This window comes from Psammomys obesus, unplaced genomic scaffold, assembly GCF_907164565.1.
Source record: "Psammomys obesus unplaced genomic scaffold, mPsaObe1.curated_primary_1811, whole genome shotgun sequence".
Lineage (NCBI taxonomy): Eukaryota > Metazoa > Chordata > Mammalia > Rodentia > Muridae > Psammomys > Psammomys obesus.
The window spans coordinates 25,336,845-25,364,297 of record NW_026596046.1 but is presented as its reverse complement, the minus strand read 5'-3'; the positions used below and the strand labels follow the sequence as shown (position 1 = coordinate 25,364,297).

Sequence of the window (27,453 nt, the reverse complement as noted above, 5' to 3'; positions counted from 1 at the left end):
TACTCCTCCCCGAGAGGCGTGCGGGCTTGGAAGGGAGGGTCAGAGGTCGCCGGGCCAGAATGTGTTCCCGTGTTGCTATGTAGTGTAGAGGCGCGTTCTCTCCTGGAAGGTTCTTGAGTTCAATTAGGACAGTGGCTGCGGAATCCCTGGTCTCCGGCCTGAGTTGCCCGCTGGCCGAGCGGAGGCGCCGAGGGCGCTGCCATGTTTGGCTGCCTGGTGGCGGGGAGGCTGGTGAGGATGGCCCGGGTGGTGGTGGCAGGAAGGGGTCGGTGATTGAGAGCCGGGTGGTGGCACGGTGCACGGAGCTAGGAGCGCGGGGGAATCCGCACATTGTCTTCTTTTTGTCCTGGGCGTGCGAGAAGGGGACTGGGACGCTTGCCCAACTCTTAGACCTGTTTGAATGGTTGCTGAATATTATTGAGTGCGCGTTTTGTTCCGCCTTAGTGGGCTGAGTGCTGTAATTACTCGTTATTTCAGCCTCCGCTGTGGCGTTTACTTTGGCATTTCGCCTTAACCGTGGTGACTCGTGAGGCGGTCGTTCTCTCTTTGCAGCTCAGGAGCTTACACTCGCTAGCTAGTGTAAATACGCGCTTACATTGATAATGTCACTTAGAAGAAAAGCTGAGATGTTTAATCTAAAGCTAATAGCGTGTTTTTCAAAGATTTTTAAATTGCCCGGGCAATTTCTGTTGGTGACTTTAGAAGGCCCCTTTTCTGAAGTTTACTGACCCAATTAAAAATTTTCCACAGTGGAAAATGATGCTTTAAATGATTGGAAGTTGACTAACCGAAATGACCGAAATTTAGGTCTGAGCCGTATCTGTGATAACTAGAGGATTCGAGTGGAATGCTTCCTTATTGGTCAAAGAGATGCATTTGCTTAGTCAAAGCGTTAGAATTAGATGAAATGCGTGCCTGGAACTGTTGAAGAATAATCTAGAGTGAATCTTGTTTGCTCCCTTAGAAACCATCCGTATTTCCGTCTTGAGATTTGGCTCCTTTCTCTTCAGAGCTATTTCTCTTTGTTTCGTTTCTCCCTGCTTTGTTAAATATTGCAGTCTCTTTGTTAAATTTTGCCTCACACACGGTAGGCGAGCGCTCTACTGCTCCCAATCCGTTTTCACCAGCTTTTGATAGTCTATTCTCTACACGCTGCTCTTAAAAAACCACGTGGTTCCAAGAAACTACGGACTGCTCGGGTTAGAAAGCTTATTTTCTATCTCCAGCTAATGGGAGTTCCCAGTGAAGGTGGGGTACTAGTGAGCTCCTTTTGGAATGTCCCGGCTCTGGTGTTGGAACAGGAAAGAAACGATTTGAGATGAGCATGGTACGCAGATGCCTGTCATTAATAAAACCCAGCCTCGCACACCTGTAATTCTAGCTGTTCGTGTGGCTGAGGGGGGGTGGGGGGGGGGGAAAGAAAAAAATTTGAAAAAAAAGACTGTGTCAAAAAAAAAAAAAAAAAAAAAAAAAAGGTGTTGGGCGAATAGTTAAGTGGTAGAACTTTTAAAAGATTCAAAAACAAAACAAAACCCTATGCAGAGTCTGTGTGTTTTATGAACTAATCTGGAAGGGAATTACAGTTAATATCTGCTTTATTTGCCCAGTGTCAAATTTATGTGATAAATATCCAATGGATATTTCTTCAAGACAAGATTTTGGGTGGGGTGGGGAGAGTTATGTTTGGCTTTTAATTTTATATCATTAGACATAAATAAAGTGAAGGACAAATAGAACTGCTAATATCTCAGAACTTAAATGCTTTTTTTTTTTTTTTTTTGTCAGAAAAACCTATTGAAACTTAGGAACCTAATTTCCATTCTTTGACTTTTTTTATCTCCTTCTATTTCTCTAAGACAGGTTTTCTCTGTGTAGCTTTAGCTCTCCTGGCAGTTGTTCTGTAGAACAGCCTCAACTCACATATGGCTACCTCTGCCTTCCAAGTGCTGGGATTAAAAGCCTTTGCCACCACAACCCTCAGGCTTTTTCTTTAAGGAAAGAGTACCCAAAGAAAAAGAAGAGAAAGGTTCTCCCACCTTGTTTGTTTTAATTAAAGTCAAGCATTAGCCTGTCTAGTTGGATATGGTGGCTCACGACTGTAATTTTCCTAGCACTTGGGAAAGAGGAATTTGAGGTCAGTCTTGGCTTAGATAGCTCACTCAAGGCCAACTTGGGCCACATGCATAAGATCCTATCCTTAAAAGGGGCAGGGATTGGAATGTGGGTACAAATTTACAGAATGTCTTTTGCCTGTCAATAAAAGTTGAAACAAATACTTTGCCTTACGGTTATTTCCAGACCTGTGAATACCATAGTTTGTCACGCCTTCCAAAAAAATATGTATGTGCTAAAACTTGGTGAAACCGAATTTAGCACTACAGGAAATTTTGGATTATATTTTTTCTTTTCATTTTATTTTATTTTTTATGGTGGTAAATTTTATGTTGGGTCAGTGAAAGGGAATCAGCTTGGCCTTAACACTCAGCTCCAGTTGCATACAGTGACACATGCCTTTAAACCTAACATCTGTGAATAGAGGCAGAAGGAGTAGGAGAATGGTGTGGGCTTTGTGAGACCCTCACAGAGCTTTGACATCTTGGGGTTTAGTTTATAGATGGAGTTAAGTTGTCATCTGGTTTTTAAGGTTTCTTGTATTGGTAGGATAGAAAATTATAGAGAAGAAAAAGTAAGCATTTAATTAGTAGCAGATACTGGGCACAGAAAATTGGTTGCATTCAGGCATTAAGGATTCAGTATTTGGGCTGGGAGTGGTAGCACACACCTTTAATCCCAGCAGCATTCAGGAGGCAGAGGCAGACCTGGTTCACAGGGTTCCAGGACAGTCAAGGCTATGCAGAGAAAACCTTAGTCAAAATGTAGATAAGTAAATAAGTAGAATGTTTAGTCTTCCGAATAGTTATGATTTGTTCTTTTGATGAATAGCAATTACAATAAATCCAGAAACCCAAACTAAAATAAAAAAAAAAAAACCCTTCATCTTATATAAGCTAAAATTTAGACAGTTTATTTACCTGAGACTTCTGAGAATTGCTATTTCTTTTTTGTGATGTGTATAGATTCAGCAATATCAATCAATATAAAGATAGGTTTTTATGTACAACCAGCAGCCCCCACCCAACCCCACAGGATCTCATGATACTTCCAACTTGCTATATAGCCAAGGTTGGCCATGATTTCCTGAATCTCCTGGCTCCTTCCAAAATGTGTGTGCCAAAATACCTGGTTTACCACCAGTTCCTGTTCTTCCCAAAAGTAAAGTTTTCTTTACTTGGAAGACTAAAAGGCAAATGCTAATCTTTGCAACCAGTTGAACAGCAGGATTAGGTTCTTGAGACAATTTGGTTTCAGAAATTAAAAATTTTGTTTTTAATTTTTTAGAATTTTAATTAACTTTACATCCAGCTGCTGTTTCCCCTCCCTCTTTTCCTAGTCCTTCTCCCTACCCCTCTCAGCATTTTTCTTCTTTCCATCCATCTGTCTATCTGTTTCACAGCCTGATCCCAGCATTTTTTTAAACATCATGTCATTCCTTTGTTTCCTATGTATTTGTATTTAAAATGCTATGTATTATTGGAGTGATAGAATACAACTCAATCTCAGTACTTCAGGCTGAAGAGTTACTGTGTCTTCTAGGCTAGCAGAAGGGGTGTGGGAGGTTTACATTAGCCAAGACCAGGCCAGCCAGAGTTACATAGCAATATCCTGTTTTCAACAAAAAACATTGTTGCTTGATTAGTATTCAACTAATGACCTAAACATTCTACCTCATACCTGAAGAAAAGTGTAACAATGTATTTTTCTGTGGAGGCATTTCGTAATCTTGCAAGTAGAAACACCAGAAGCACTTTATAAAGTGTAACCATTTTAAATTTCAAAAGTGCAAAGTAGAAAAGGTGGCACCCAATAGATTGCAAAAAGGACATTTGCTCACAACATGGAGGCTGAAACAAGGCAAAACACAGCCTTGTTTGATTTTATCCAGAAATGGTTTTGGTAAGGTACCTTAATGTGTTTTGTTGCTGTTTTGCCCCTCAGAATGTTGGTGAACGGAGAAATTTTACAAGCCTTGGCTTTGGGTTATAAATAAATTTTAGTGGCTGAATTTGCAAAATCAGAATCTTAGAGTAATTGAGTGCCCATTTTAATTACCTCACCCTCTATCCTTCAGATTGAGGATAAAATCCTAGTAGTGTTCTTTTGAACACACTTTTCTCTCCGTTTATTTTTACATCCTCAGTGCAGTTGCCTCCTCTCCTTCCAGTTCTCCCCCAACCCCCAATCCACTCCTCTGTCTTCAGAAAAGGTCAGGCCTCCCATGAATATCATCCAGCCATGGTATATCAAGTTGCAGAAAGACTAGGCATCCCAGTAAGAGAAAAGGGTCCCAGAAGCAGGCAACAGAGTCAGAGACAGGCCTGATTCCACTTAGGAGTCCCACAAGAAGACCAAGCTACAGAACTGTAACGTGTGCAGAGAGCCTAGGTCAGTCCCACACAGGCCCTGTAGTTGGTGGGTCAATCTCACACTTTCATTTTTACAAGGCTTTGTATTTGAGATGGAGGCTTGTGTAGTCTGGTGGCCTCAGACTTGCTGTGTAGCAGAGACTAACCCTGCCCCCCTCCCATGCCCCAAGTCTTTTTAAGTAAGCATTTTAAGGCTAAACATACGGTGTTGTATTTTATTTTTTGACACATTTGGTGGTGGTTTTGTAATTAGAATATTAGGCTGATAACATTATATTAACTGTAATACCTGTAGTAGTCTATACTGGGGACAGTTTGTAGTAGTAATAAGGTTATAGTAACTTGTCAAACTCCTAAACTAAGACTGGTTTCTTATTTTCTAGGTGCAAACAGCTGCACAGCAAGTGGCAGAGGATAAATTTGTTTTTGACTTGCCTGATTATGAAAATATCAACCATGTCGTGGTTTTTATGCTGGGAACAATCCCATTTCCTGAGGGGATGGGAGGATCTGTCTACTTTTCCTATCCTGACTCAAATGGGGTGCCAGTGTGGCAGCTCCTAGGATTTGTCACGAATGGGAAGCCAAGTGCCATCTTCAAAATATCAGGTCTTAAATCTGGTAAGAGTAATATTAAAATAGTGTCATAGTTAAGCTTTCTCATAAATAGCATAACCAGAAGCACAGCTTTTAAAGGTTCTATCATGTTTTCTGAGTTAGAAGGAATACTTAATAATCCTTTTTCCAAAAACAGATGAAGCAAACCTTTGAAAAGCAGTAGGTGAGAGCTTCCTGGGTGCGCACACTCGTCCTCTGACCCTGACAGAAACCACCCACTGTTTACTTTGGACTTTTCTGAGTTCCTGGATATTTTAATAAACAGGACTTCCTTCCTCCTCCTCCTCCTCCTCCTCCTCTTCTTCCTCTTCTTCTTCTTCTTTTCTCTTCTTCTCCTCCATCTCCTCCACCTCCTTTTTCTTCTTCCTTCACATTTTATAGTATACATGTCTGTGTTTTAAATACAGTTGATAAAAATACAGCTGTCTGTATAGAAAATGAAATTGGAATTCTTCATTAAAAATGAACTCTTATGTGGCTCAGTTGGTAGTGCTTGCCATGCAAGCATGTAAAAAGCCAGACATGGTGGCATGTGCTTGTAATCTCAGCACTAGGGAGGCAGAGACAGGTATACCCTAAGTTTGCTGGGAAGCCAAAAAGCAAGGTGGACAGACTCAAGGACTAACCTAAGATTGACTTTTGGCCTCTACAAACACACATGTGCACTCAGAAATGTACTTGATGCTCTTTTTTTTTTTTTTTTTTTTTTTTTTTTTTTTTTTTTTTTTTTTTTTAATTCTGAGTCACAGTCTGAGGCACTCTTAAACTTCCATGGGCTACATCTAAAGGTAGCTGGGACGTGAACCCTGGACTCTCAGATTCAGGCTCAGGGGCCTTACCAATGGAGCTATCCAAGCCTCCTTCACACATGTACTTGAACATGTACATCTGAATGATACCTGCTTCCTCCTGTATACACATACATGCATATGTGAATATTCACACTCACGTGCACACATGTGAACACACAATTGTTTTCGACTCTTATGTCCAATCTTTAGAGGTCTTGTTTTGATTCTGTTAACAATGATAGGGCATAACCTTTAATACTTTGAAGTATTTTTTTGAACAAATGTGAAAATAAGCTTAGGTTGGGTACCATTTGCTGCTGCTGAATCTTTGTTTCTCTTAAGTCTGGATGGGAGTGTATGAAAACTCAAATACGTTTCTTATAGAACTTACATATGGAGGCCAAGCAAAAGCTGATTGAGGCAATGTTGATAACATGTTTATGTACTTAATATAGGTACTTAATAGATTCCTACTGTGGGAGTGTAAAGATAACTGTTATGTTCTCAGCTGCAGTAACACTTATGTCTTATAGAAGAAGACAGTTCTGTAGATGGTTATTTGTAAAAGCAAAGATAGAGCTGGCAAGATGACTTAGCCAGTGAAAGCACTTGCCTTGCAAGCCTGACAATATGAGTTTGATCCCTGGTTCCCCCCGACACCTCAGTGAAAAAGAGTTCAGACAATTCAGTCTGTTTGAAAAAAAAAAAAAAAAATAGAAGAGCTATCAGCCAGGTGCAGTGGTGCAGCGCCATTAATCCCAGCACTTGGGTGAGGCAGAGGCAGGCAGGTCTCTGAGCGCAAGGCTGTCCTGGTCTACAAAGTGAGTCCAGGACAGCCAGAGCTACATAGCGAAACCCTGTCCAGCTGTGAGTGTAAGATTGCTGGGGAGAGGGGAGAGTGGACGAGGAGTGGGGCGCTGCAGGTGCTTGGGGAAGTGCCCTGGAGGAGACAGTTGTTCTAGTGAAGGGTGAGTCACAGTTTGGGAAGGTGCTGAGCACAGAATGGCATAAGGCAAGAGTGTACGGCAAGGAGAGCAGCTGTGGGTCAGAATTGAGTGGCTGTCATTAATAGGTCAGCAGTTTTTAATGTGCTTTAGGTACAGACCGGTTTGATCATGTTATACTAGAAATGCGAACAGAATTGACTTGAGTAAATGGAAGTTCTAAATAAAGAACTTGAATAATCACGATGCTTATATCTGTATAGAAAACACAAAGTAATTTGATCTGCTATTGTAGTTTTCATTATAAAAATTTCTAATGTATACAGTATTGTATGAGATAAAATATTCTTATCATTTAGCTTCAAAAATGACCACCATATGGATATTATTTAGTTTAAATTCCTATTCACTTCTCTGTTTTGATATGACTAGAGTCCTCGAATCTATAAATATGTTACTGTTTGTCTGTAGCAGATAAATTTTAAGAACCTTAAAAAAAAGAAAAGGTCTAGGAACGTATACCTCAGTGGTCAGAGCATTTGCCTACCCTGGGTTTAAGGCCAAGGGCCACGGTGCTGACCTGCCCACAGAATGACTCATCACACCAAATCACTCACCTGGCATTAAGGCTTGTGCGCCTGTGCTCTTGTAGGACTTCATCAGCTTTGCCTGGACGGCCTCACCTGCTGGGTGAGAATTCTGTTCCCCTTGTGCCACACTCTACTCTTCCCGCTGAGTCTTCTATCGTTTCTTGTTCTTCTCAGCCATCCTGTCACCTTGTGATTTCTGAAGCTCTTCAGTCTCTCTTGATGACACAGTCTGTCCTGGTTTACTAGTTCTTCATTCAGTGTCTGGTGTTACTGTCTCACCCTGTCGTCCTGCCTCTCCTTTGTTATCTATTCTCTTCTATCTCCTCCCCAAGTGTAGGCAGCTACTGACCCATTTTCTGATATCATAAAATAAAACATATTTTCTAGAATTATATAAATGGTATGTAATGAGTACTTTTTTGGGAGGTAGCTTTTTAATTGAGTACAATTAATTATGGAATCATCTATATTTTAGTGTGTATTACTAGTACACTTCTTTTTTGTTGTTGGATTATAATTGTGGCATCTCTACTATGAACCATTGAATTATTTGTGTGTGTGTGTGTGTGTTTTCAAGACAGGGTTTCTCTGTGTAGCCTTGGCTGTCCTGGACTCACTTTGTGGACCACGCTGTCCTTGAACTCACAGATGTCCACTTGCCTCTGCCTCCTGAGTGCTGGGATTACAGGCCTGTGCCACCATGCCTATGTTAATTGTAAACTGATTATATTAATGTAAACTGATTCATTTCCCAAAAAGTTCATTGCTAGGAAGTATTCTTTTGGTATCAAGCACATATATCTATTTGCCCCCCACACCCAGGATTTGTTTGTTTTGAACTGTGTTGCCTTGGTTGGCCTGGAACTGACTATGTAGAATGATTCTCCTGAACTCACTAAGATCAACCTGTCTGTCACTCCCAGGAGCTGAGATTAAAGGTGTGCACCACCATGCCAGGCTTTCATTAATGGTTTAATGAACAATTGGGATATTTCTAGATAGTTATCATAAAATAAAGCTGCTCAGTAGATAAAGGCACTTGCCATCAAGCCTGATGGCCTGCACTCAGTCTCTGGGACTCATGAGGTAAAAGGAGAGAACGGATTCCTGAAAATTGTCCTCTGACCTCCACACCTATACTGTTGCATGAATAAAAATAAAATGTTTGTAAACATATATGACCTTTGGTACGCATTTATTTCTGCTTTCAGGTGAGCCCTGAGGAGTCTAGTGACTGAATAATATAGTCCGTGGGTATCTTGCTGTTGAAGGAACACCCTTGATGTGTTCTGTCTTAGCACTGTGGGTTTTTTGGTTGTTGCTGTTTTGTTTTTGAGACAGAGTTTCTCTGGATAGCACTCTGTCTGTCCTGGAACTCCCTCTGTAGATCAGGCTGGCCTCACAGAGATCTGTTTGCCTCTGTCTCCCGAGAGCTAGGATTAAAGGCAGATGCCGCCACTGCCTCATTGTGGTTTGAATAAAAATTTCCTAATGGGCTTATGATACTGAGAATTCTTTTTCATGTGTTCTTTTTCCGCTTTCAAAGACAGGATTTCTCTGTGTAGCCCTAGCTGTCTGGAAAACTTGCTTTGTAGACAGGCTGGCCTCTGTTGTGCACTCCCACGCCCGGCTCTTTCTTGTGCCTTTTTGAGGTTGAGTGTTCAAATAATCTTCTTTTTTTTTATGATCTTCCCCCTTCTCCCTTCCCCCCTCTTCATTCTCTCTCTTGCTCTTCTTCCTCTTTTTTTCCTCCACAGTGAGAAGAACTGGCTGTATATTTTAGGAAGTTTTAACCTTGGATTTTTCTACATCGGCATCCCAGATGCTGGATTACATCATATTCTGCTACTCTGGAAATTAGAGTTTTGAGAGTTGTCCACATGAATTCTTTATCAGATTTATGATATGAAAATACCTTTTCCTCTGTCTTTGATTACTTTTTTTCTTTTTGTGGTATGTTTATTTAGTAGAAGTTTACATTTTGGCATAGTCTGTGTGGATTATGTTATTGGTTTCTGTCCGGCTCAGGGTATGTTTTGGAAGTCTTTTTTTTGTTGTTGTTGTTTTTCCTTTTTAATTCTTGGGAACTGGATATCCGGTAGCTCCAGCAATGCTTAAAAGGCAGTTTAGAGTATATCTCCCTGACATCGAGCATGTTCACTTGGTATTCACTTGGGAGTTCTCACTGCTTTGGTTTAAAGTAAAATATGAACATATGTTACTATATTTATATAGTGTGTGTGGGGGGGGGGGCATAAACATGCTGAGGTCAAAGGGCAACTTTTGGGATTTGGTTCTGACCATGTGGATATTAGTTATAGGACTTAGGCTGTCAGGCCTGGTAACAGGCACCTTTCTTTACCTATTGAGCATCTTTCGGACTGTATTTATTCAGTTTAATGGGATAGAGACAACATGGGAAAAATTATAGTGTTTTTAAACAATAGAACTTTAATTTGAAGAGGATGGAAAGATCAGATGCACCTTAGTTAAGAAGTGTAGGAGGAGGAGCAATTAATTTGTGCAAAGAAAGAATACTTTTGGTTTGGAGTGAAGAAGCTGGGTGACATGCTAGCAGAGCCTTTCTTAGGTATAAAGTTGTAGGTTGAATTGTGTGGCAACTCAAAGCTGGAATTTTGCTAATAGATTCATATTTTTAATCTTTGAGATACTACTTCAAGCCCAGAGTATTTAGGCTTGATTAGGTTGAGCAAAGCTAATGAATCGCGTCAAGGCTGGAGGAGACTGAAGTAGCTTCAGGTAATTGTGGCTGGAATTATTCTCACAATCACCAGCTTTCTAAGGAGGCATTAGGTCAGCTCAGGTTAGTATTTATGTATTTATATGCTTTGCATTAACGGTTTTATTTTGATTATTTTTCTCTGTCTTTAGCACTCTTTATGATTGAATATTTTAAAGTTTATCTGTAAACTATATTTCTTTATAAGTTTTTCCTAGAGATTATCATTTACTTTTTACAACATTTCATGAATTAATATTATAGAAGTAAGTAGCTATATATGTTGACAACTATGAAGTGAAATTTGGTAATTTTTATAGTATCTCCAGTTTTTCTTGTTGATTCATTTAGTAAAATTCTGAATACAATGACAAATTTAGCACAAAGCATTTTTTATTATTTTGAATTAAAATATGTCACAATTCTTATTATTTTTATATTAAAGTTTAACATTGCTTGTGGGTTTTATTTTTGTTTTTGTTTTTGTTTGTTTTGTCTTTAGAGACAGGGTCCTCTACATACCCCTGGCTGTCCTTCCTGGAACTTAGCACTTAGACCAGGTTGGCATCAAACTCACAGAGGTCCGCCTGCCTCTGCCTCTCTGGTACTAAAGGCGTGTATCACCATGCCCAGCCAACATCGATATTCTTGAAAGGCATCAAAGAAGTCATTCAGTGGGATGCCAGATGTTTTGTTAATATACTCTGCCTATTTTCTCCACAGTTTGGAGTCAAAAAATAGGCAAAAGGGCTAATTGCTTACTTTTATTTTTACTTAATATGGTCCACTAAAGCATTTCATTTCCAGGTGTTCTGAGAATTTTCTTAGTGGACTACATCTTTACTTTTTTCTATAAAGTCTTTTTACTGGCTATAGTCTTCTCTTTAACATAAAAGGTACTCTAAGAATTCAAAATCCATTTCCACATATACCTAGTGTATCTCTCAAGTTTATATTAACATCAACTATTGCTTTTTTCAATTGTTTTTTTAAATGTCATATCTGAGTTCTAAAAGTGGTATCTATCCTTTGTGGTATTAATTTTAAGAATCTGTAGAAAACTTGATACCGCTTTCAGCATTCAGAGGGTCAACTGAAAACTGGTTTCAGGTTAAACATCTGTTAAAGTCTGTAACAGCTCTGATAATGAAATGTGAAATGTTTCGATTTGTGATAAATCAGGTATACGGATATGATATTTTAAAAATTATGCGGTTAAATTTTTGATTCTGAATTTGGAAGTAGAAAGCAGTTTCTCTTGCCAAGATAAGTAAGTACTTAGAAAAAAATATAATTATGTCTATGCATATTTATGTGCATTTGTCTGTCAAAGATAAGTGTTTGCAGTGTTCATATACTATTGAAGAGTTTGTTGAAGTCACATGCACATACCCGTTCAGACACACAAAGTTCAATTTCAAACCTTCCTTTTCTCTGTAGGTTAACTATTTGTAAAGTGTTTCAAGAGACAAGGAGGAAATAGCGCAATGCCTCAGTCAGGGAGCATTCCAGTGACATCTACAGTGGAGAATTATATGGAGAATGGGAAACAGAAGAGGCCAAGATTGGAAGAGCAGGTGGGGGAGTAGGACCTTAGGTCAGATATGAAATTATCTGACTTAGAGTCAGATAATTAGTCACTTACTTAGAGCTTAACAAATTTTTCATTGTGTTTGCAGCACTTTTAATGTGTATTATACTGAATAGAATAATAAGAAATAGTTGCTCAAATTGCCTGTGGCATAAGAGAAAATAAATGTTTGTGTGAATACGTACTATAGTAGGGTTTTATAAACTACAAACTTTGTTATTAGTAAAGGATTATATTTTGTGTTCCAGGCCTCCAGAGTAAATTAGGTACCTTGTAGTTGAGTTTTCCTTTATACTTACTGTTTTAATCAAAGCCCAGTTGTGAGATACTCTTAAGTCTGAAATGCAGGTTTTTAAAATACTTGAGCCATCTCAAGTTCTAGAGGCCAGAGAGATGGCTCAGTGGTTAAGAGCACTTACTGATTTTACAGAGAACCTGGATCTAGTTCTCAGCACCCACATGGCAGCTCACAATTTGTCTATAACTCTTGCTCCAAAGGGTCTGATTCCCTCCCTGCTCTGACCTCCATGGGCTCCATGCACACATATGGTACACATACATGCAGGCACTCGTGCGTACACATTTAAATAAGTCTTTAAAAAAATCATTTAGAATTTTTTTTGTATTAGGATGTGATATGAATATGAGGCAAACATTCTATCACTGAGTTACATTCCTAATTCTGAACCAGAGATTTACAACTTTATTTTGAAAAAAAGAAACTAGTGGAGAATGTAAGAATTGTACAAAGATTCCTGATACTCTTTTCCCACATTTATTCTTTTTTTTTTTTGCTCTATTTATCATTATTTAGTTACAAAAATTACACTTAATTTTTCATTTGTGTGTTATGCTTGTGTGTGTGTGCCATGGTGCATGTGTGTGAGCTGGAGATTGCTTCTCTCCTACCATGTAGCTAGATCCCAGGGATTGAACTAAACTTGACAGGTGTGGAAGCAGGTGCGTTTACCAATGCTGAGCCCCACATACATTTGTTTTTCTTCTGAACATTTTGAGACTGTTATACTCATTGTTCTGCTTTGTTGCTGAATGTGTGAGCTGATAATTTGCAGATCCTTGGTATAAGCTTACCTGTAGAAACACGGTATAATCAAGCTCAGCATTAATGCAGCCTGTGTTAGTTTTTTGTCATTTGTCCCCAAAATGCCTTTTATAACTGTTCTGCCAGGCTTCATCTATGGGCTAAGCAGATCACGCATCTAAGTGTTACATCGTTAGTCTCTGATCTGCTATACTCACCCAACTTTTCTCTGCCTTTTTAAACAGTAACACTAAGCTACCTATGAAGAAAGACTGCCACCAAAGAAGTTTTAGAAAGTATTAAAAGTTTGTTTTTTATAAATCTTCATTTGACTTACTCCCCCACCACCTTTTGACTTTTTTGAGACATGGTCTCAGTCCCCCTGTGTAGCCCTGGCTGGCTTAGAGCTCCCTTTTAACATCTGACTGGGCTCAGCTCACAGATCCATGTTGCCTGTTCAGCATCACACCTGCCCTGAACTACTACTACTTTTTTTTTTTTTTTTTAAGATTTATTTATTCAGTATTTATACAGCATCCGGCCTGCACGTGTGCCAGAAGAGGGCATCAGATCTCACTATAGATGGTTGTGAGCCACCATGTGGTCCTTTGGAAGAACATTCAGTGCTCTTAACCTCTGAGCTGTCTCTCCAGCCCCCTGAACTACTTTATAATCATGTCCTTGTCCTTTTGGGCTTGTTGCTGTATTTTAATGACATTGCTTTTAGCTTTCCTTATGTTAATATTAATGATGTCTTGTTCAGTTCAGTTGCCAGAAAGAACACGTTAATAACTCTAGCTTTGTTGTAAAATTGAGCTGAATTTGTTTAGAGGATTAGAAAGGACAGAAACCAGCTCAAGATGCCACTACTAGTCTATGTTCATGGTGCAGGGGTGTGGTGGGGGTTGGGGCTGGTGAGCCATAAAGGCAACCTTGTGCCTTCCCACACTTCTCCACTCACTTCACTGGCCGATTTCATTGTGAAGTAAGGATTAAAAATGAGTTAGAGATTGGACCAAAGATTTTGATGGAAATCGGTAGAATAATGAGCTGGAATGGGCATGCATCTTTTTTTTTCTGAGACAGCGTTTCTCATTGTGTAGCCATGCCTGTCCTGGAATTTACTCTATAGACCAGGCTGAACTCACAAACAATCATCCCCCTGTGTCTCCCCAGTGCCGTGAGTAAAGGCATGTGCCGCCACTGCCGGGCATGCGTATTCTTTTTTGACACACTGCTTTTATCCCCCCAGCCCCCGCTTATGATGCTGTCATTGTTTATGTGTGGTATGCGCACTTGTCTATTCATGAACATGTGAGGCTATAGCAGGTCTTGAGCTGTCTTTCTTTTTCCCTTCCTCCCTTATTCTTGAGGGCAGGGTCTCTTACTGAACTTGAAACACCGCCTACTAGAGGGCTTCAGGGATCTCTGTATGTGATGGCCCTTAACCCCATGTTGCTGTTACAGACACATACAACCTTAGGTCTAGTTAAGGTCTCTCCTCTCTGAGCCATTTTCCCAGTTCCATGGTTTTGGTGGTTTGTTTCTGTTTTTGAGAACTGGTAGCCCAGGCTGGCCCTAAACTCACTTTGTTTGGACTCAAACTTTTGCCTCTACTTTCCAAGGTAGGATTATAGGTGTACACTACTACCATGCTCAGCTGTGAAGGAGTCTTTATATCCTGCCCAAACTGCTCTCAAAACTGAGAGAATATGTTACCATTGTTCAAGTTAAGATATTTACTGACAATAAAGTTTGTTTGTTTTTTTAGATTTTATGTATTTATTTTATGCATATCAGTGCTCTATCTGCATGTGCACCTGCACGCCAGAAGAGGGCAGTAGAGGGTGTAGATGGTTGTGAGCCACCATGTGGTTGCTGGGAATTGAACTCAGGACCTCTGGAAGAGCAGACAGTGCTCTTAACCGCTGAGCCATCTCTCCAGCCCGACAATAAAGTTTTAAAATACACTTTTTGAAACTATGTTAGGGAAAAATGTATTTTCATACTTGTTATTTTATTAATAAATATGGATCAAAGAGATTTTAAATATATAGATATCTTAATATATATATATATGTGTGTATATTTGATTTCTATCTAGCTGTTCAATACTGTCAAGATACTTATACATTATCATATTCAGACGTTCCTGTGTGGCAGCTACTTTCCTTTGTCATCAGCATTTTCAGTTTTCTTCCATGGCTGCTGTGTACATACACAGTACCTGAAACAGTGGGCTTGTAGCTTTTTAGTTTTTCTCTTGATCAGCTAATTAGATGAATTATATGTCCTGATTTTATCTTTTATCTAGGTCTTCTAAAGTACAGAGGGAACCTTTATATATGGGAGTGGATCCTAGGAGATGCCCACCTTGCTTTTTGAGACAGAGTCTTCCACTGCAACTTATGTCTCACCAGCTATAATAGGTTACTTGGCCAGTGCTGGGAATGACAAGGTGAACCATCACATATCGCTCTTTATGAGCATGCTGGGGCTTAAACTCAGGTCCTTGTGGTTGTGAGGCAAGCAATTTCCCAACTGAGCCATCTCCTCAACCCTTTACTTAATAACATTTTTAATAGACTAAGAGCTTATTTTTGTCTTGCAATTACAGAAGTCCAGTGGGTCATTTTTTAAATCCAACATGTATCTAGGGCTGTGCTTTATAATTTCAGAATCTCATACACTGTGGCATTCAATCAAGGAATTATTTCACTTTCAACTCATCACTTATTTTTAACTATGCTAAAAGAAAAGGGGTTGAAATATATTAAGAAAGATGGAGGAATGATGAAATTGTTCATGGCAGATGTTGGCTAGCTTTTTTGTAAAGATTTTAGTTTTTCTAGGCCAAAGGTGGTCTCTATGGCATATTTTGTTTTCTTTTTGAGACAGGGTTTCTCTGTGTAGCCTTGGGTGTCCTGGACTTGAATTGTATAGCAGGCTGGCTTCGAACTCACAGAGATCTGCCTGCCTCTGCCTCTCTGAGTGCTGGGATTACAGGTGTGTGCCACCATACCTGGCTTGCCATATTGCTCTTTAAACAACTTATAAACTGTATATAGGTTGCAGGTCATGCAAAAATGGAATGTGAGCCAGATTTGCCATTGTATTGACATGTAATCTTCATAGAAAAACATTTTTCAGGTTTTTTTGTTTGTTTGATTTTTTTTTTTTTTTTTGAGATAAAAGTTTTTTTATATAGCCTTGACTGTCCTGGAACTCACTATGCAGACCAGGCTGGCCTCAAATTCACAGAGATCCACCTGCCTTTACCCCACATGCTGGGATTGAAGGCATGTGGCAGTGGCTATGCCCAGCTCCAGTTATGCCATCTTTAAAAGAATATAAACAGAGACTGTAGACATCTTTATGGCTTTTTTTTACCTTTTATTAAACAGAATCTGGAATCCACACTTTTCTGACTTAGTTCATGATGGTAAAGAAAGAAGTGGACAGAAGAAGTTTTCTAGGTAGAAAAATGCAAAGGGAAATAAGAGAAATGCATTCTAAAATGATAGTGAAGTTGCTTGTGTTAGCGAAATCTTAGATACTGAGTCTTTAGATAACAGTCTCCTTGGCTGAGTTTCTTCAAGTAAGGTTGACCACTGAACTGTTTCTAAGGAATGGAAGGAAATACGGTATTTTACTCAGTCATTTAAGAACTTGAGTATGTGTGAAAAAGATATGTGCAGATCCTGAATGGGTGTTTATGTGCAAAGGTGATTGAAATGAAATAGTACAAAAGTGAAATTAAAAAAAAAAAATAATTGGGTTTCTGTATTAGTTACTTGACTGCTTGCTTTGACAAAGCACTTGAACAAAGCAATATTCCTGCTGCCTGGAAGTCATGGCAGCAGGAACTTGAGAACTGTTCTCATTGTATCCATAGTCAATCAGAAATTGATGAATGGCTAGTCAGTGGTAGCTCATGCCCTTAATCTCAGCACTCAGGTCGCAGAGGCAAGTGGAGCTCTGAGTTTGAGGCCAGCCTGGTCTACAGAGCTAGTTCTAGGACAGCTAAAGGTCCACAAGAAGCCCTATCTTGAAAACAAACAAAAGAGATGGATACTTGTGCTCAGCCTTTTTATTCAGTTCAGGAATCCAGCCTAGTGTGTAATACCACCACATTCAGGATGGGTGGGTACCTTGTTTAGTCTGAAACATTTCCGTTGACGAAACTTCCTAGATCAGGTTGGTCTGGGACATGTCTGTGAGGGACTGGATTGATTATTAGTTGGTGCAGGAGTGCCTAGCCCACCATGGACAGCACCATTCCTGAGGCATGAGGCTCCCGGCTATATAAGAATGCTAGCTAAGTATGAGCCTGGGAGCAAACCAGCAAGCAGTGTTTCTTTGTGGTTTTGCTTCCACCTTTTTCTTGAGTTCTGGCCCTAATATCCCGTAATAAATGGACTGTAACCTGTAAGCCAAACAAATAAACATAAATAAATAAATATCAAATAAGTCTCATTTCCTTCTCTAAGTTGCTTTTGGTCAGAGTGTTTTATCACAGCAACAGGAAGAAAACTAGAATCCCAGGTCTTCCCATCTCAGTTATCCCACTGTAGATAATCCCTTACCAGCATGCATACTTGTTTCTTGGTTCTGCCAAGTTGACAATCAGGGTAACTATTGTAAATTGGTCATCTTGAAGAGTTGTTTTATTTTATTTTTTATATTTAAATTTTATCGTGTGTGTGTGTGACATAGCATGTTAGAGGACAGCCTGAAGGAGTCAGTGCTCTTTTACCTTGAGGATCTTGAAGATCATTAGACTCTGTGGCAGGTGCCTTCACCTTCTGAGCTATCTTGCTGGTTTTCTTATTTAATTTTTATTTACTTATTTTTGTTGTTTTGTTTGTTTTTCAAGACAAGGTTTCTCTGTGTAGCCTTAGCTGTGCTGGACTCACTGTGTAGAGGAGGCCTCTGCCTCCCCGAGTGCTGGGATTACAGTTGTGCTGCACTGTGCCTAGCTCCTTATTTGACTTTTTATATCTATTTATTGTTTGTCTGTGTGAGTGCTCCAGATGGTATATGTGGAGGTCAGAGGACAGTTGTAGAGGTTGGTTCTCTTCTGCCATGTGGGACCAAACTCAGTGGGCATGGCAGCAGGCATCCTTACCTGTTGCGCCATCTCACTGCCATGTTTGGTCATTCTTTAAGATGTTTATAAATGTCAAAATGAGAATGTTATGCATATTATGGTTAGAGAAGATGATCTTCCTCACTTTGAAAAAATTGTGAGCCATGAAAGGCTTCAGAGTTCTAGGCTTTGAAGTATTGTTTGACTGCTTGTACAGAAAAAGATGAGGTTGTGACCATAAACAGAACCCATTAGAGATCTGCCTTATAAGATCCATGTCCTTATTTATCTTTGTGTGTGGTGCTGAGACCTATAAGACAGGTATATTTTTTCTATGTTGTGTGACTTCCTGGGGAAACCTGTGTGTTACAGAGAGCTGGGGACTCATAGCGAAGGACAGCTGGGATGAGTTTCCTTTTAGGTGAACTTGATCAGGAGAGTTAGAGCAGTAAGACCTGAAATGGGGAGCAGGCCTTCAGGTCCAAAGCAGCCACCATAGGTAGCATAACAGGAACCTTGATGAGAGACATCCTTATCAGAGTCATAGATAAACTTGATACTTCTTAATGTGTTAAATCAAGGAGAGATTCCTCAATTACAGAGGAATTTGCATGAGTACAAGTTAGTGTGAAAATTTGTAGCATCTGTAAATGTCTTTCAGGAGAAGGAAGCCAGCACCCGTTTGGAGCCATGAATATTGTGCGAACCCCGTCTGTTGCTCAGATTGGAATTTCGGTGGAATTGTTGGACAGTCTGGCTCAGCAGACTCCTGTAGGCAGTGCTGCTGTGTCCTCTGTGGACTCATTCACGCAGGTAATCCATACATACTCCATTTCTTTGTCTGCCCTCCTCCACTGTGGTATATCTTACAAGACTGTACATTTCTCTGGTGTTTAAGATAATGTTTCTAGGGTCTGGAGAGATGCCTCAGCGGTTAAGAGCACTGGCTACTCTTCCAGAGGGGTCAATTCCCAGCACCCACATGGCAGCTCACAATTGTCTGTAACTCCAGTTCCAGGGGCTCTGACACTCTCACATACACATACAAGCAGGCAGAACATCAATGTACATAAAATAAAAATAAATAATTAAAAATTTAAAAAATATTTAAAGTTATCTAAAAAGGATAATGTTTCGATATATGTCAAATTTTGTGAAGTAACTAAAGGTAGGTAACATATCTACAATGTTGCATTCTTCCTTGTGTAAGCACAGTTAAGATCTGAACCTTAGCAGATCACAATTACACTTCCAGTGTGTAATCTTCTGTTATACATACACTTTTCACCCTTTGACCAATACCTCCCCATTTCCTTCAACCCTTTATAGCCACCCTTCTCCTGTCTGCTTCTGTGAGCTTATAAATTTTTTGAGCTTTTTAATTTAATTTTAATTAATTTCAGTTTATTCACTTTGTATCCCTGCTGCAGCCCCTTCTCTCATCTCCTCCCAGTCCCATCCACCTCCCCTCTTCTCCCCCTATGCCCTTTCCCTAGTGCCCTGATAGGGGAGGTCCTCCTCCCCTTTTCTCTGACCCTAGTTTATCAGGTCTCATCAAGGCTGGCTGCATCATCTTCCTCTGTGGCCTGGCAAGGCTGTATTCCCCTCCCCCCAGAAAGGTGATCAAAGAGCCAGCCACAGAGTTCATGTCAGAGACAGCCCATGTGCCCCTTACTAGGAACCTACTTGGAAACTGAGCAGCCTATGGGCTTCCTCTGAATTTATTATGAAATTTTTTAAGCATAAAGTATAAAGAAAAAGTTAGGTATTCCACAGATTTTTATTTTGTACTTACTTTGTGCCAAGCCTTTTTTAAGCACAGATAAACAAAGTAGATAAAGTATAATGCCTGTCCTTGCACACTTAAGAGCTCCTTCCCCGCCCCCATTTGTTATATTTTCTCCTATTTACTAATTTCTGGATTTCCCTCTCCTTTCTGTTTTACATATGGCTTTGTTTCCAGCTCTAATTTATGACAGGGTCTGCAAGTATAAATCATACCACTTTGACATTCTTCTGTGGCCATTGCCATTCCTCTTCCAGCTCTCTGCTTTTTCTTTTAAAAAATTTTTTCCACTGTGAATTGGTTATTTGGGTCTCATATATAATTTGCTTGGGTTGTTTTCTTTCTTTTTTTTTTTTTTGTTATTGTTTTTAGAGACAGCATTTCTCTATGTAGCCCTGGCTGTCCTGGAACTCACTCTGTAGACCAGGCTGGCCTCAAACTTAAAAGATCTACCTGCCTCTGCCTCCTAAATGCTGTAGTTAAAGGCATGAGCCAACACCACCAGCTGCCAGTTAAGTCTTAATGTCTAATAGTCCAAGTCCTTTATCGTCATCAGAACAGGCCTAGATATTCTTCCTAATAATTTTAATCACCTTTTTGAGTTCCAGACAGTACCACTCAGTCAAATTTTGTGAAAAATTTTATTAGAATTTTGTTGAAAGTAGCAATGAACTTAAGTGTTTAATTTTGGAAAACTTGATTACATTTCTTAATACATTGTCTAACTATCTGTGTCAGAAAAGGAAAGAAAGAAGAAAAAAGCATCTTGTTGGTGTGGAGGGTTGCAGCAAACTGTGTTTCTAATAGACCCTTTTAGTTAGTGACCTAATTAATTCTTGATGTTAATGATACCTTAATGGTAGATCTTCTTTTTTTTTTTTTTTTTTTAAGATTTACTTATTTATTATGTATACAATGTGTGTTCGCATGTACACCTGCACGCCAGAAGAGGGCACCAGTTTTAATTTTAGATGGTTGTGAGCCACCATGTAGTTGCTGGGCATTGAACTCATGACCTTTGGAAGAGTAGCCAGCACTCTTAACCTCTGAGCCATCTCTCCAGCCCATGATAGATCTTCTATCCCATTAAATGAGCAGATTTTAAGACCCCGGTAAGGTAATTTCTTTTGTGAAAAAGATGCATCAGGAACTTTCAGAGCCAGTTTTGTAATTTTGAGAAAGTAATGCTGGGAAGACCATTTGTTTTAAGTTTATTGTTTTTATTATTATTATTATTATTATCATATCATCATCATTATTAGAGAGTGTGTGTGTGTTACACATGTATGCGTAGGCACGAGTGTGCCATGGTGATTGTGGAGGTCAGAAACTTTTGTGAGCTGGTTCTCTTCTACTACTCTGGCTCCCTGGGATAGAAGTCAGGCCATCGGTCTTGCATGGTGCCTTCCTTTAACTTCTTCACCGTCTCTATGGCCTGGAAGAGTGTTTCTGAGTGAGCCCAAAGGAACACTGCCTTTAATTTCTTTACTTTTAGGTTTATTGCCTTTAAGACCACTTGATTTTCATAAAGGATTAATGAGTTTACTTCTGATTTCTACTATAGACACTACAGGATATTAGTAGATTTGATCATTTTATGGTCAGTGAAAAGAGGCAGATTAACAAGTAGAAGAAATGGAATAATACTGTGCCTATCCTGTTCTCTTTTACAGTAATCCTACCCAGTAACTGTTTTTCCCTCTCCTCTCCTCCTCCCCACCTCTTTCTTTCTTTTATTTTTATTTATTTTATTTTGAGACAGGTTTGCTCTGTGTCATCCTGGACATTCTGAACTCACTCTGTAGACTTACTCTGGACTTGCTCGGGAGGCAGAAGCAGACAGATCTCTGTGATTTTGAGACCGATCTGGTCTACAAAGCTAGTCCAGGACAGCCAGGGCTACTATACAGAGAATCCCTGTTTTGAAACATCACCTCCCAAAGTAAAAAAGAAATCTGCCTGCCACAGCTCTCAAGTGCTGGAATTAAAAATATGCGCTACCATGCCTGGCTGTCTTAGAACTTATATTTCTTAGAACCAAAGGCACCAGAATATGGGAATACTTTAAAAGTATTGAGGCCTAAACTGCATATAAAAATTAACGTAACTCACTAAAATCAACTATTAACTTTGCAGTTCACACAGAAGATGTTGGACAACTTCTACAATTTTGCTTCATCATTTGCTGTCTCTCAGGCTCAGATGACACCAAATCCATCTGAAATGTTTATCCCAGCAAACGTGGTTCTGAAATGGTATGAGGAAATTTCCAATCTCTAGTGTTAAGGTTTTAATAACTATATTTGGCCTATAAATGTTTTTTTTTTCTTTGAGAGGTAAACATAGTCATTTATTGTGGATATCAACATCTGTTCATATATTACAGGCTAATAATGTTCATTTTGTAGCCTTCAGATCTAGAATAGTTCATACCGTAAATATTCTATTACAAAGTAGCCATTAGGAATTCATAAAGTCAGGGAAAGACCACTGTGTTTTAGGGATCACTATTAGGGATGATTCATTTTCTGTGTTGAGTTAGAAATACTTTATTAACATTTGAACAATGCTCAAAACATTTTTTCCCTGGGGCCGGAGAAAAGGACTCGGTGATTAAGAGCTTTGCTGCTCTTGTAGAAGACCTGGGTTTCATTTTTAGCAATTGCAACTGGTTTTAACTCCAGTTCCAGAAGGAGGATCTGATGTAGTCCTCTTCTTTCCCCAGTAGATACCACACACATACATGGTACACACAACATGCACAGGCAAAATGCTCTTACGGTGAAATAAAAACAACAGCATTAACAAATGAAATTGAAAGTCAATACGCCAGGCATTGTGTTTCTTACACTGCGTCTTGAACATGATGACTATTACTTTTCTCTGACTTCTTTGTTTTGTTGTCATTTCTTTTCACTTTTAATGGCCCAGGGAGGAGATAGTAGAAGTTTTGTAGGAGGTAGTACTCTGCTGTAGCAGGGATACCAGAATACACTGGGTTTGCATTTTGTCCCAATGCTGTTGTGACTTTGAGCAAACCGCTTTCAGGAATCTGCAGTCTCTGTGATGATCCCTTTCCTTGGCTTTCTAGCACTGGCTCTGTCTATTGCTGCTTTCTGCCAAGAGCTGTCAGTCCATCTTATTTTAAGTCACTGCTCTTACTGTGATAATGTTCAGAATTGCTTCTCCCTTTTTTATCATAGTTTTTGGGAAATGTCATAAAATTATTGTTGATAAAAGTTATTTGGTAAGTCATGAAATTGTGATTGAAATGTTCTGATGTTATTCTGGATTTTCTCTTGTAGGTATGAAAACTTTCAAAGACGATTAGCACAGAACCCTCTCTTTTGGAAAACATAATTTGAATAAAATAATTTGTCATGTCCTGTAAAAGCACGAAGTCAAAGGGTCATGAAGCCTACCTTTCAAAACTGCTTAGTGACTATGAAACTTACTCTAAACCCTTATAAAAATTAGAAACACTGAACAAGGAAAATGTTCAATATTAATTACCTTTTCCCTTATAAGTATGAAATACTTCTCGGAGACAAACATTTTGTATTGGCTATCATTTATTTCTTAAAATAAATCCTATTTACAGTAGTAGTATTTGAAATAAGCATGTATAACTTTTTGTTTATTCTCACAGTACTTTGCTGGAATAGTAAATGTTGTTTGTTGTTTGGTTTTAAGAGTCTCATGTGGCCCGCGACAGCCAGTAATTCATTATGTAGCTAAGTGCTGTAATTGCAGGCTTGATCCACCATGTCCTGCTTAGAGTAGTTAACGTTAAGTCTAATATTTCATAATTGGGAAACTTTTGAAACACATGTCAAAATGTGTTTTAAGATGGCAAAATTAGCCAGGCGTGGTGGCGCATACCTGTAATCCCAGCACTCAGAGAGGCAGAAGCAGGTGGATCTCTGTGACTTTGAGGCTATCCTGGTCTACAAAGCAAGTCCAGGACAGCCAAGGCTACACAGAGAAGCCCTGTCTTGAACCCCCCCCCCAAAAAAAAAAAAAAAAAAGAATGTTTAAAAAAATGGCAAAATTATCTTCAGAGAGTTTTTCTTTTCTTTCCTCTTTTTTGGGGGATGGTGGTATTGGTTTTGAGACAGGCTCTCATGTGGCCCAGGCTAGTCTCAAACTCCCTCTGTAGCTAAGAATGTCCTTGTCCTGATGCTGAGCCCCTGTCTCCTGAGTGTTGGCATTACAGGATATGCCACCACACTTGGTTTCAGGGAGTATTTCTTAAGATTAGCAAGTTTGTTGTTTTTCAATCAAGAAAGGTTGGTTGTGAGTTTTTATATCTGCAGATTGATATACTTTAATAAAATTTCTATGTTAAATACCAGTGAACTTTTATTGAACACTGTTTATGTTAGTTAGCAGTTGTGTATAGAATGTAGAATGTATAGCCTCAGTACCTTTGCATATGAAGACAAAGCTTTTTGTCTCATTTAAAAAGGACTCATACTGGTGAAGCATATTGGCTGAAGACCGCCAAGATCTCATCTGTATTCGAAGCTGACCCAATCGAGGAGTATATACAGCAGAGGAGCCACAGGGCCCCTATTAGGAAGAGAACTTAACAGTTTGGGGAGCTTTGAGTTAATGTTTTGCCAGATAATTTTAAAAAGTTGGAAAATATGTCACTGATGGTACAGTGTCCTTTGTTTACAAAAGGAGTAATATTAAAGTGATCTGAAGAGAAATCAGAGCATTAATAGTGTCTTTAAAATACATGAGCCTGGGGTCCTGGAGAGATGGCTCATAGATTAAGAGCACTAGCTGTTCTTCCAAAGGTCGTGAGTTCAATTACCAGCAACCACATGGGGGCTCATAACCATCTATATTGGTGCCCTCTTCTGGCATGCAGGCACACGTGTAGGCAGAACACTGTATAAACAAGAACTCTTAAAATACATGAGCTTGTGCAGGGTTACTAGTTAGATCAGTTTGTGGTCTTTTGTTGAAACAACCCTGCCATTTGGAAACTTTTTGAATTGTCAGAGTTTGGTAGACTTTGCATGTGATCTGTCTTTTTCTCTAAATTATTCTCAATTCTCTGCCCTTCTTTATCCAGAAACCTCGGTTACTGGGTTATGATTGTGTATAGTGATTATGCTCAGTCCTTCTTGTTAATAAGTGATTGTTTAGTCATGTTTCTTGACAGTGGGTATACAGCATCTTTTCCTAATCAAGACAAAAAACATTGACTAATTTCATTATAATTGACACAACCACAATGATTATTCTACCAGCATATGTGTGACCAGGATTCTAGATTACCAAACTCAAACTACAAAACTCTGCCTCAAAGCCCAACTATTGTAGTCATGTAACCATTAGTTTTTACCTAGTCAAAGCTGTTCTGGGGGCTGGAGAGATGGTTCAGTGGTTAGGAGCACTTGCTGTTCTTTCAGAGGTCCTGGTTTGGTTCCTGGCATCCACACAGTGGCCCACAATGATCTATAGCTCCAGGAACAGGGAGTCTGACACCTTCTGTCCCACAAAGACACCAAACATGCATTTTGTGCACAGACATACGTGCAGGCAAGACACCCATGTACGTGAGCAAATGATCTTTAAAAATCTATTCTGCCTATTCAATGATACAAGTTATTTAACATAAACTGTTCCTTGGCTTGCTAAGAAGGCAGGAGACTGTATAATTATCTATGACAGTTATAGGTCAATGCATTTAAACTACTTTGTTTGCCTTCCAGAGTAGATGGTGAGAGTTAAATTTTGGATGACATTGTCTAGTTGAGTTATTCTTGCTCTTGCATTTTACATAGCATGAACAAAGTAAGTTAGTTTTCATGTCTAAGAACTCTTAGATGTGGCGTATCTCTTGGCATGTTGGAAATGTAGTTATCTCCAGGGAAATCAGAAAGAAGGAAGAAAGTTAAGTATCTAAATGATTAAAAGATTACTTTATATATATAAGATGGATTTTTGTGTAAGCCTGGTTTTGAGATAAGTAATTATTAATAGTACAGAAAATAGTGGGAACATTAATACCATTTATTTTTGGTCTTTTAGTCTAATTACTTCTTTAGAGTAGTCCAAGCTGACTAAGGTGGTGTCCAGGAGAAATAAATGTGGTGGGCTAGAGAAATGGTTAAGTGGTTAAAAGTTCAGATTGCCCTGGCAGAGGATTTAAGTTCAATTCCCAGCACCTGTAACTCCAGCTTCAGGGGACCTGGCCTCTGTAGGCATATACACAGCCACATATTTTCAAATAATCATTAAATTTTTTTTTTTTTTTTTTGAAATAGGGTTCTTTTGTATAGCCATGGCTGCCTTGGAACTTGCTCTGTAGACCAGGCTGGCCTTGAGCTCAGAGAGATCTGCCTGCTTCTGCCTCCCGCATGCTGGGATTGAAGGCATGCACCACGACCGCCCAGCTATAACTCTTTTTTTTTTTTTTTAAAGAAAATAATTCTTATAAAAAATAGAACATAGATGTCAATAGCATTATTCTTAGCAGCCTAAAAAAGTGGAAACAACTTAGTTGTCCCTCAACTAAGACTTGATACAGTATGCTGTGGCATATTTTATTTGCCATAAAAAAGAATGAAGGACTAGACATGGCTATTATGGCATGGATAATTTTGAAAGCATGGTAAGTGAGGGAAGCCAATACTAAAAGACCACACACTGATTTAATTTGCACAAAATATCTAGAAAAGGCAAATGTGGATGTAAAAAGATCAGTGGTTGCTTTGGGCTGTTGCGGATTAGAGGGTAGGATTAAACTTCCTGGGTGTGAGGCTTCTTTGGGGGAGGCTGGAAGTGTTTGAGAATAAAAAGGTAAAAGTTACAGACTAGAAAGCGATGTTCAGAGGTCAGACTGCTGCTGCTGGTTCAGCTTGAGTATAATAAAATTACTGTACCCTTTCGGTGGGGAGTTGTATGTAGATCATATCTTGAAGCTTTTTTTTTTTTTTTTAAACAAGGCAAATGCTGAAATAAATATGTACACAAAAGTCATGGAAAAATATGGAAGCTACAGAAATAAAAGAATTTTTGATGGTTTTAACCGTTTTATTTTTGTGAAAAGTATTGTAAGAATAAGGGATCACGAAGGAACGACAAGTAGACTCTTAAGAGACTGAAATCCAGCGCAGCATTTTCAGGATCGTCAGTGTTCTCTGATAGCCTGTGTGTTTAGGCTGGGTAAGCTCCTCCAGTGCTCCGGGAAGTAGAGACTCGAAGGCCACAGAGTCATTTGGGGCATACCCTTTAGGAGGATATTGGGACTTCATTCACTTCCTGTCTCTTTGCTTCTTGACTGCTATGAGGTGAAAAACTTTCACCATCTGTTTCCACGATGATACCTTCTTTCTTCAGGCCTCAAAGCAATGGGGCCACGCCACCATATACTGAAGCCTCAGAAACTGAACCAAAATAATCTTCCTTCGTTTAAGTTGTTTTGTACCAGTGGTAGAAGTTAACACAGCCTTGTTCTAGGTTCATGCATAGTACCTGCTCATATTGGATATCTATATCATAAGCTATGGACATACAGAAAGCATTTATATATCATTATTTAAAACAAACAAAACATTTATGTATCATTATTTAAAATGGCTAGCAAAATTTTTGATATACCCATTTCTTTTTTCTTTTCCTTCTTTCTTTCTTTCTTTCTTTCTTTCTTTCTTTCTTTCTTTCTTTCTTTCTTTCTTTCTTTCTTTTTCTTTCCTTCCTTCCTTCCTTCCCTCTTTCTTTCTTTCTTTCTTTCTTTCTTTCTTTCTTTCTTTCTTTCT

At 39.1% G+C, this 27,453-nt stretch overlaps 1 protein-coding gene across 1 annotated transcript; it reads left to right on the top strand.

Moving 5' to 3' along the window:
* The first annotated feature begins 15 nt into the window (after positions 1-15).
* Positions 16-24,390, top strand: Hikeshi (heat shock protein nuclear import factor hikeshi). Its single transcript, XM_055623412.1, has 5 exons — positions 16-231; positions 4,868-5,105; positions 18,551-18,702; positions 21,812-21,930; positions 22,981-24,390. Exons 1-5 carry the CDS (start codon positions 202-204, stop codon positions 23,033-23,035), a joined length of 594 nt encoding a protein of 197 aa, XP_055479387.1. The 5' UTR covers positions 16-201; the 3' UTR covers positions 23,036-24,390.
* Positions 24,391-27,453: the final 3,063 nt, after the last annotated feature.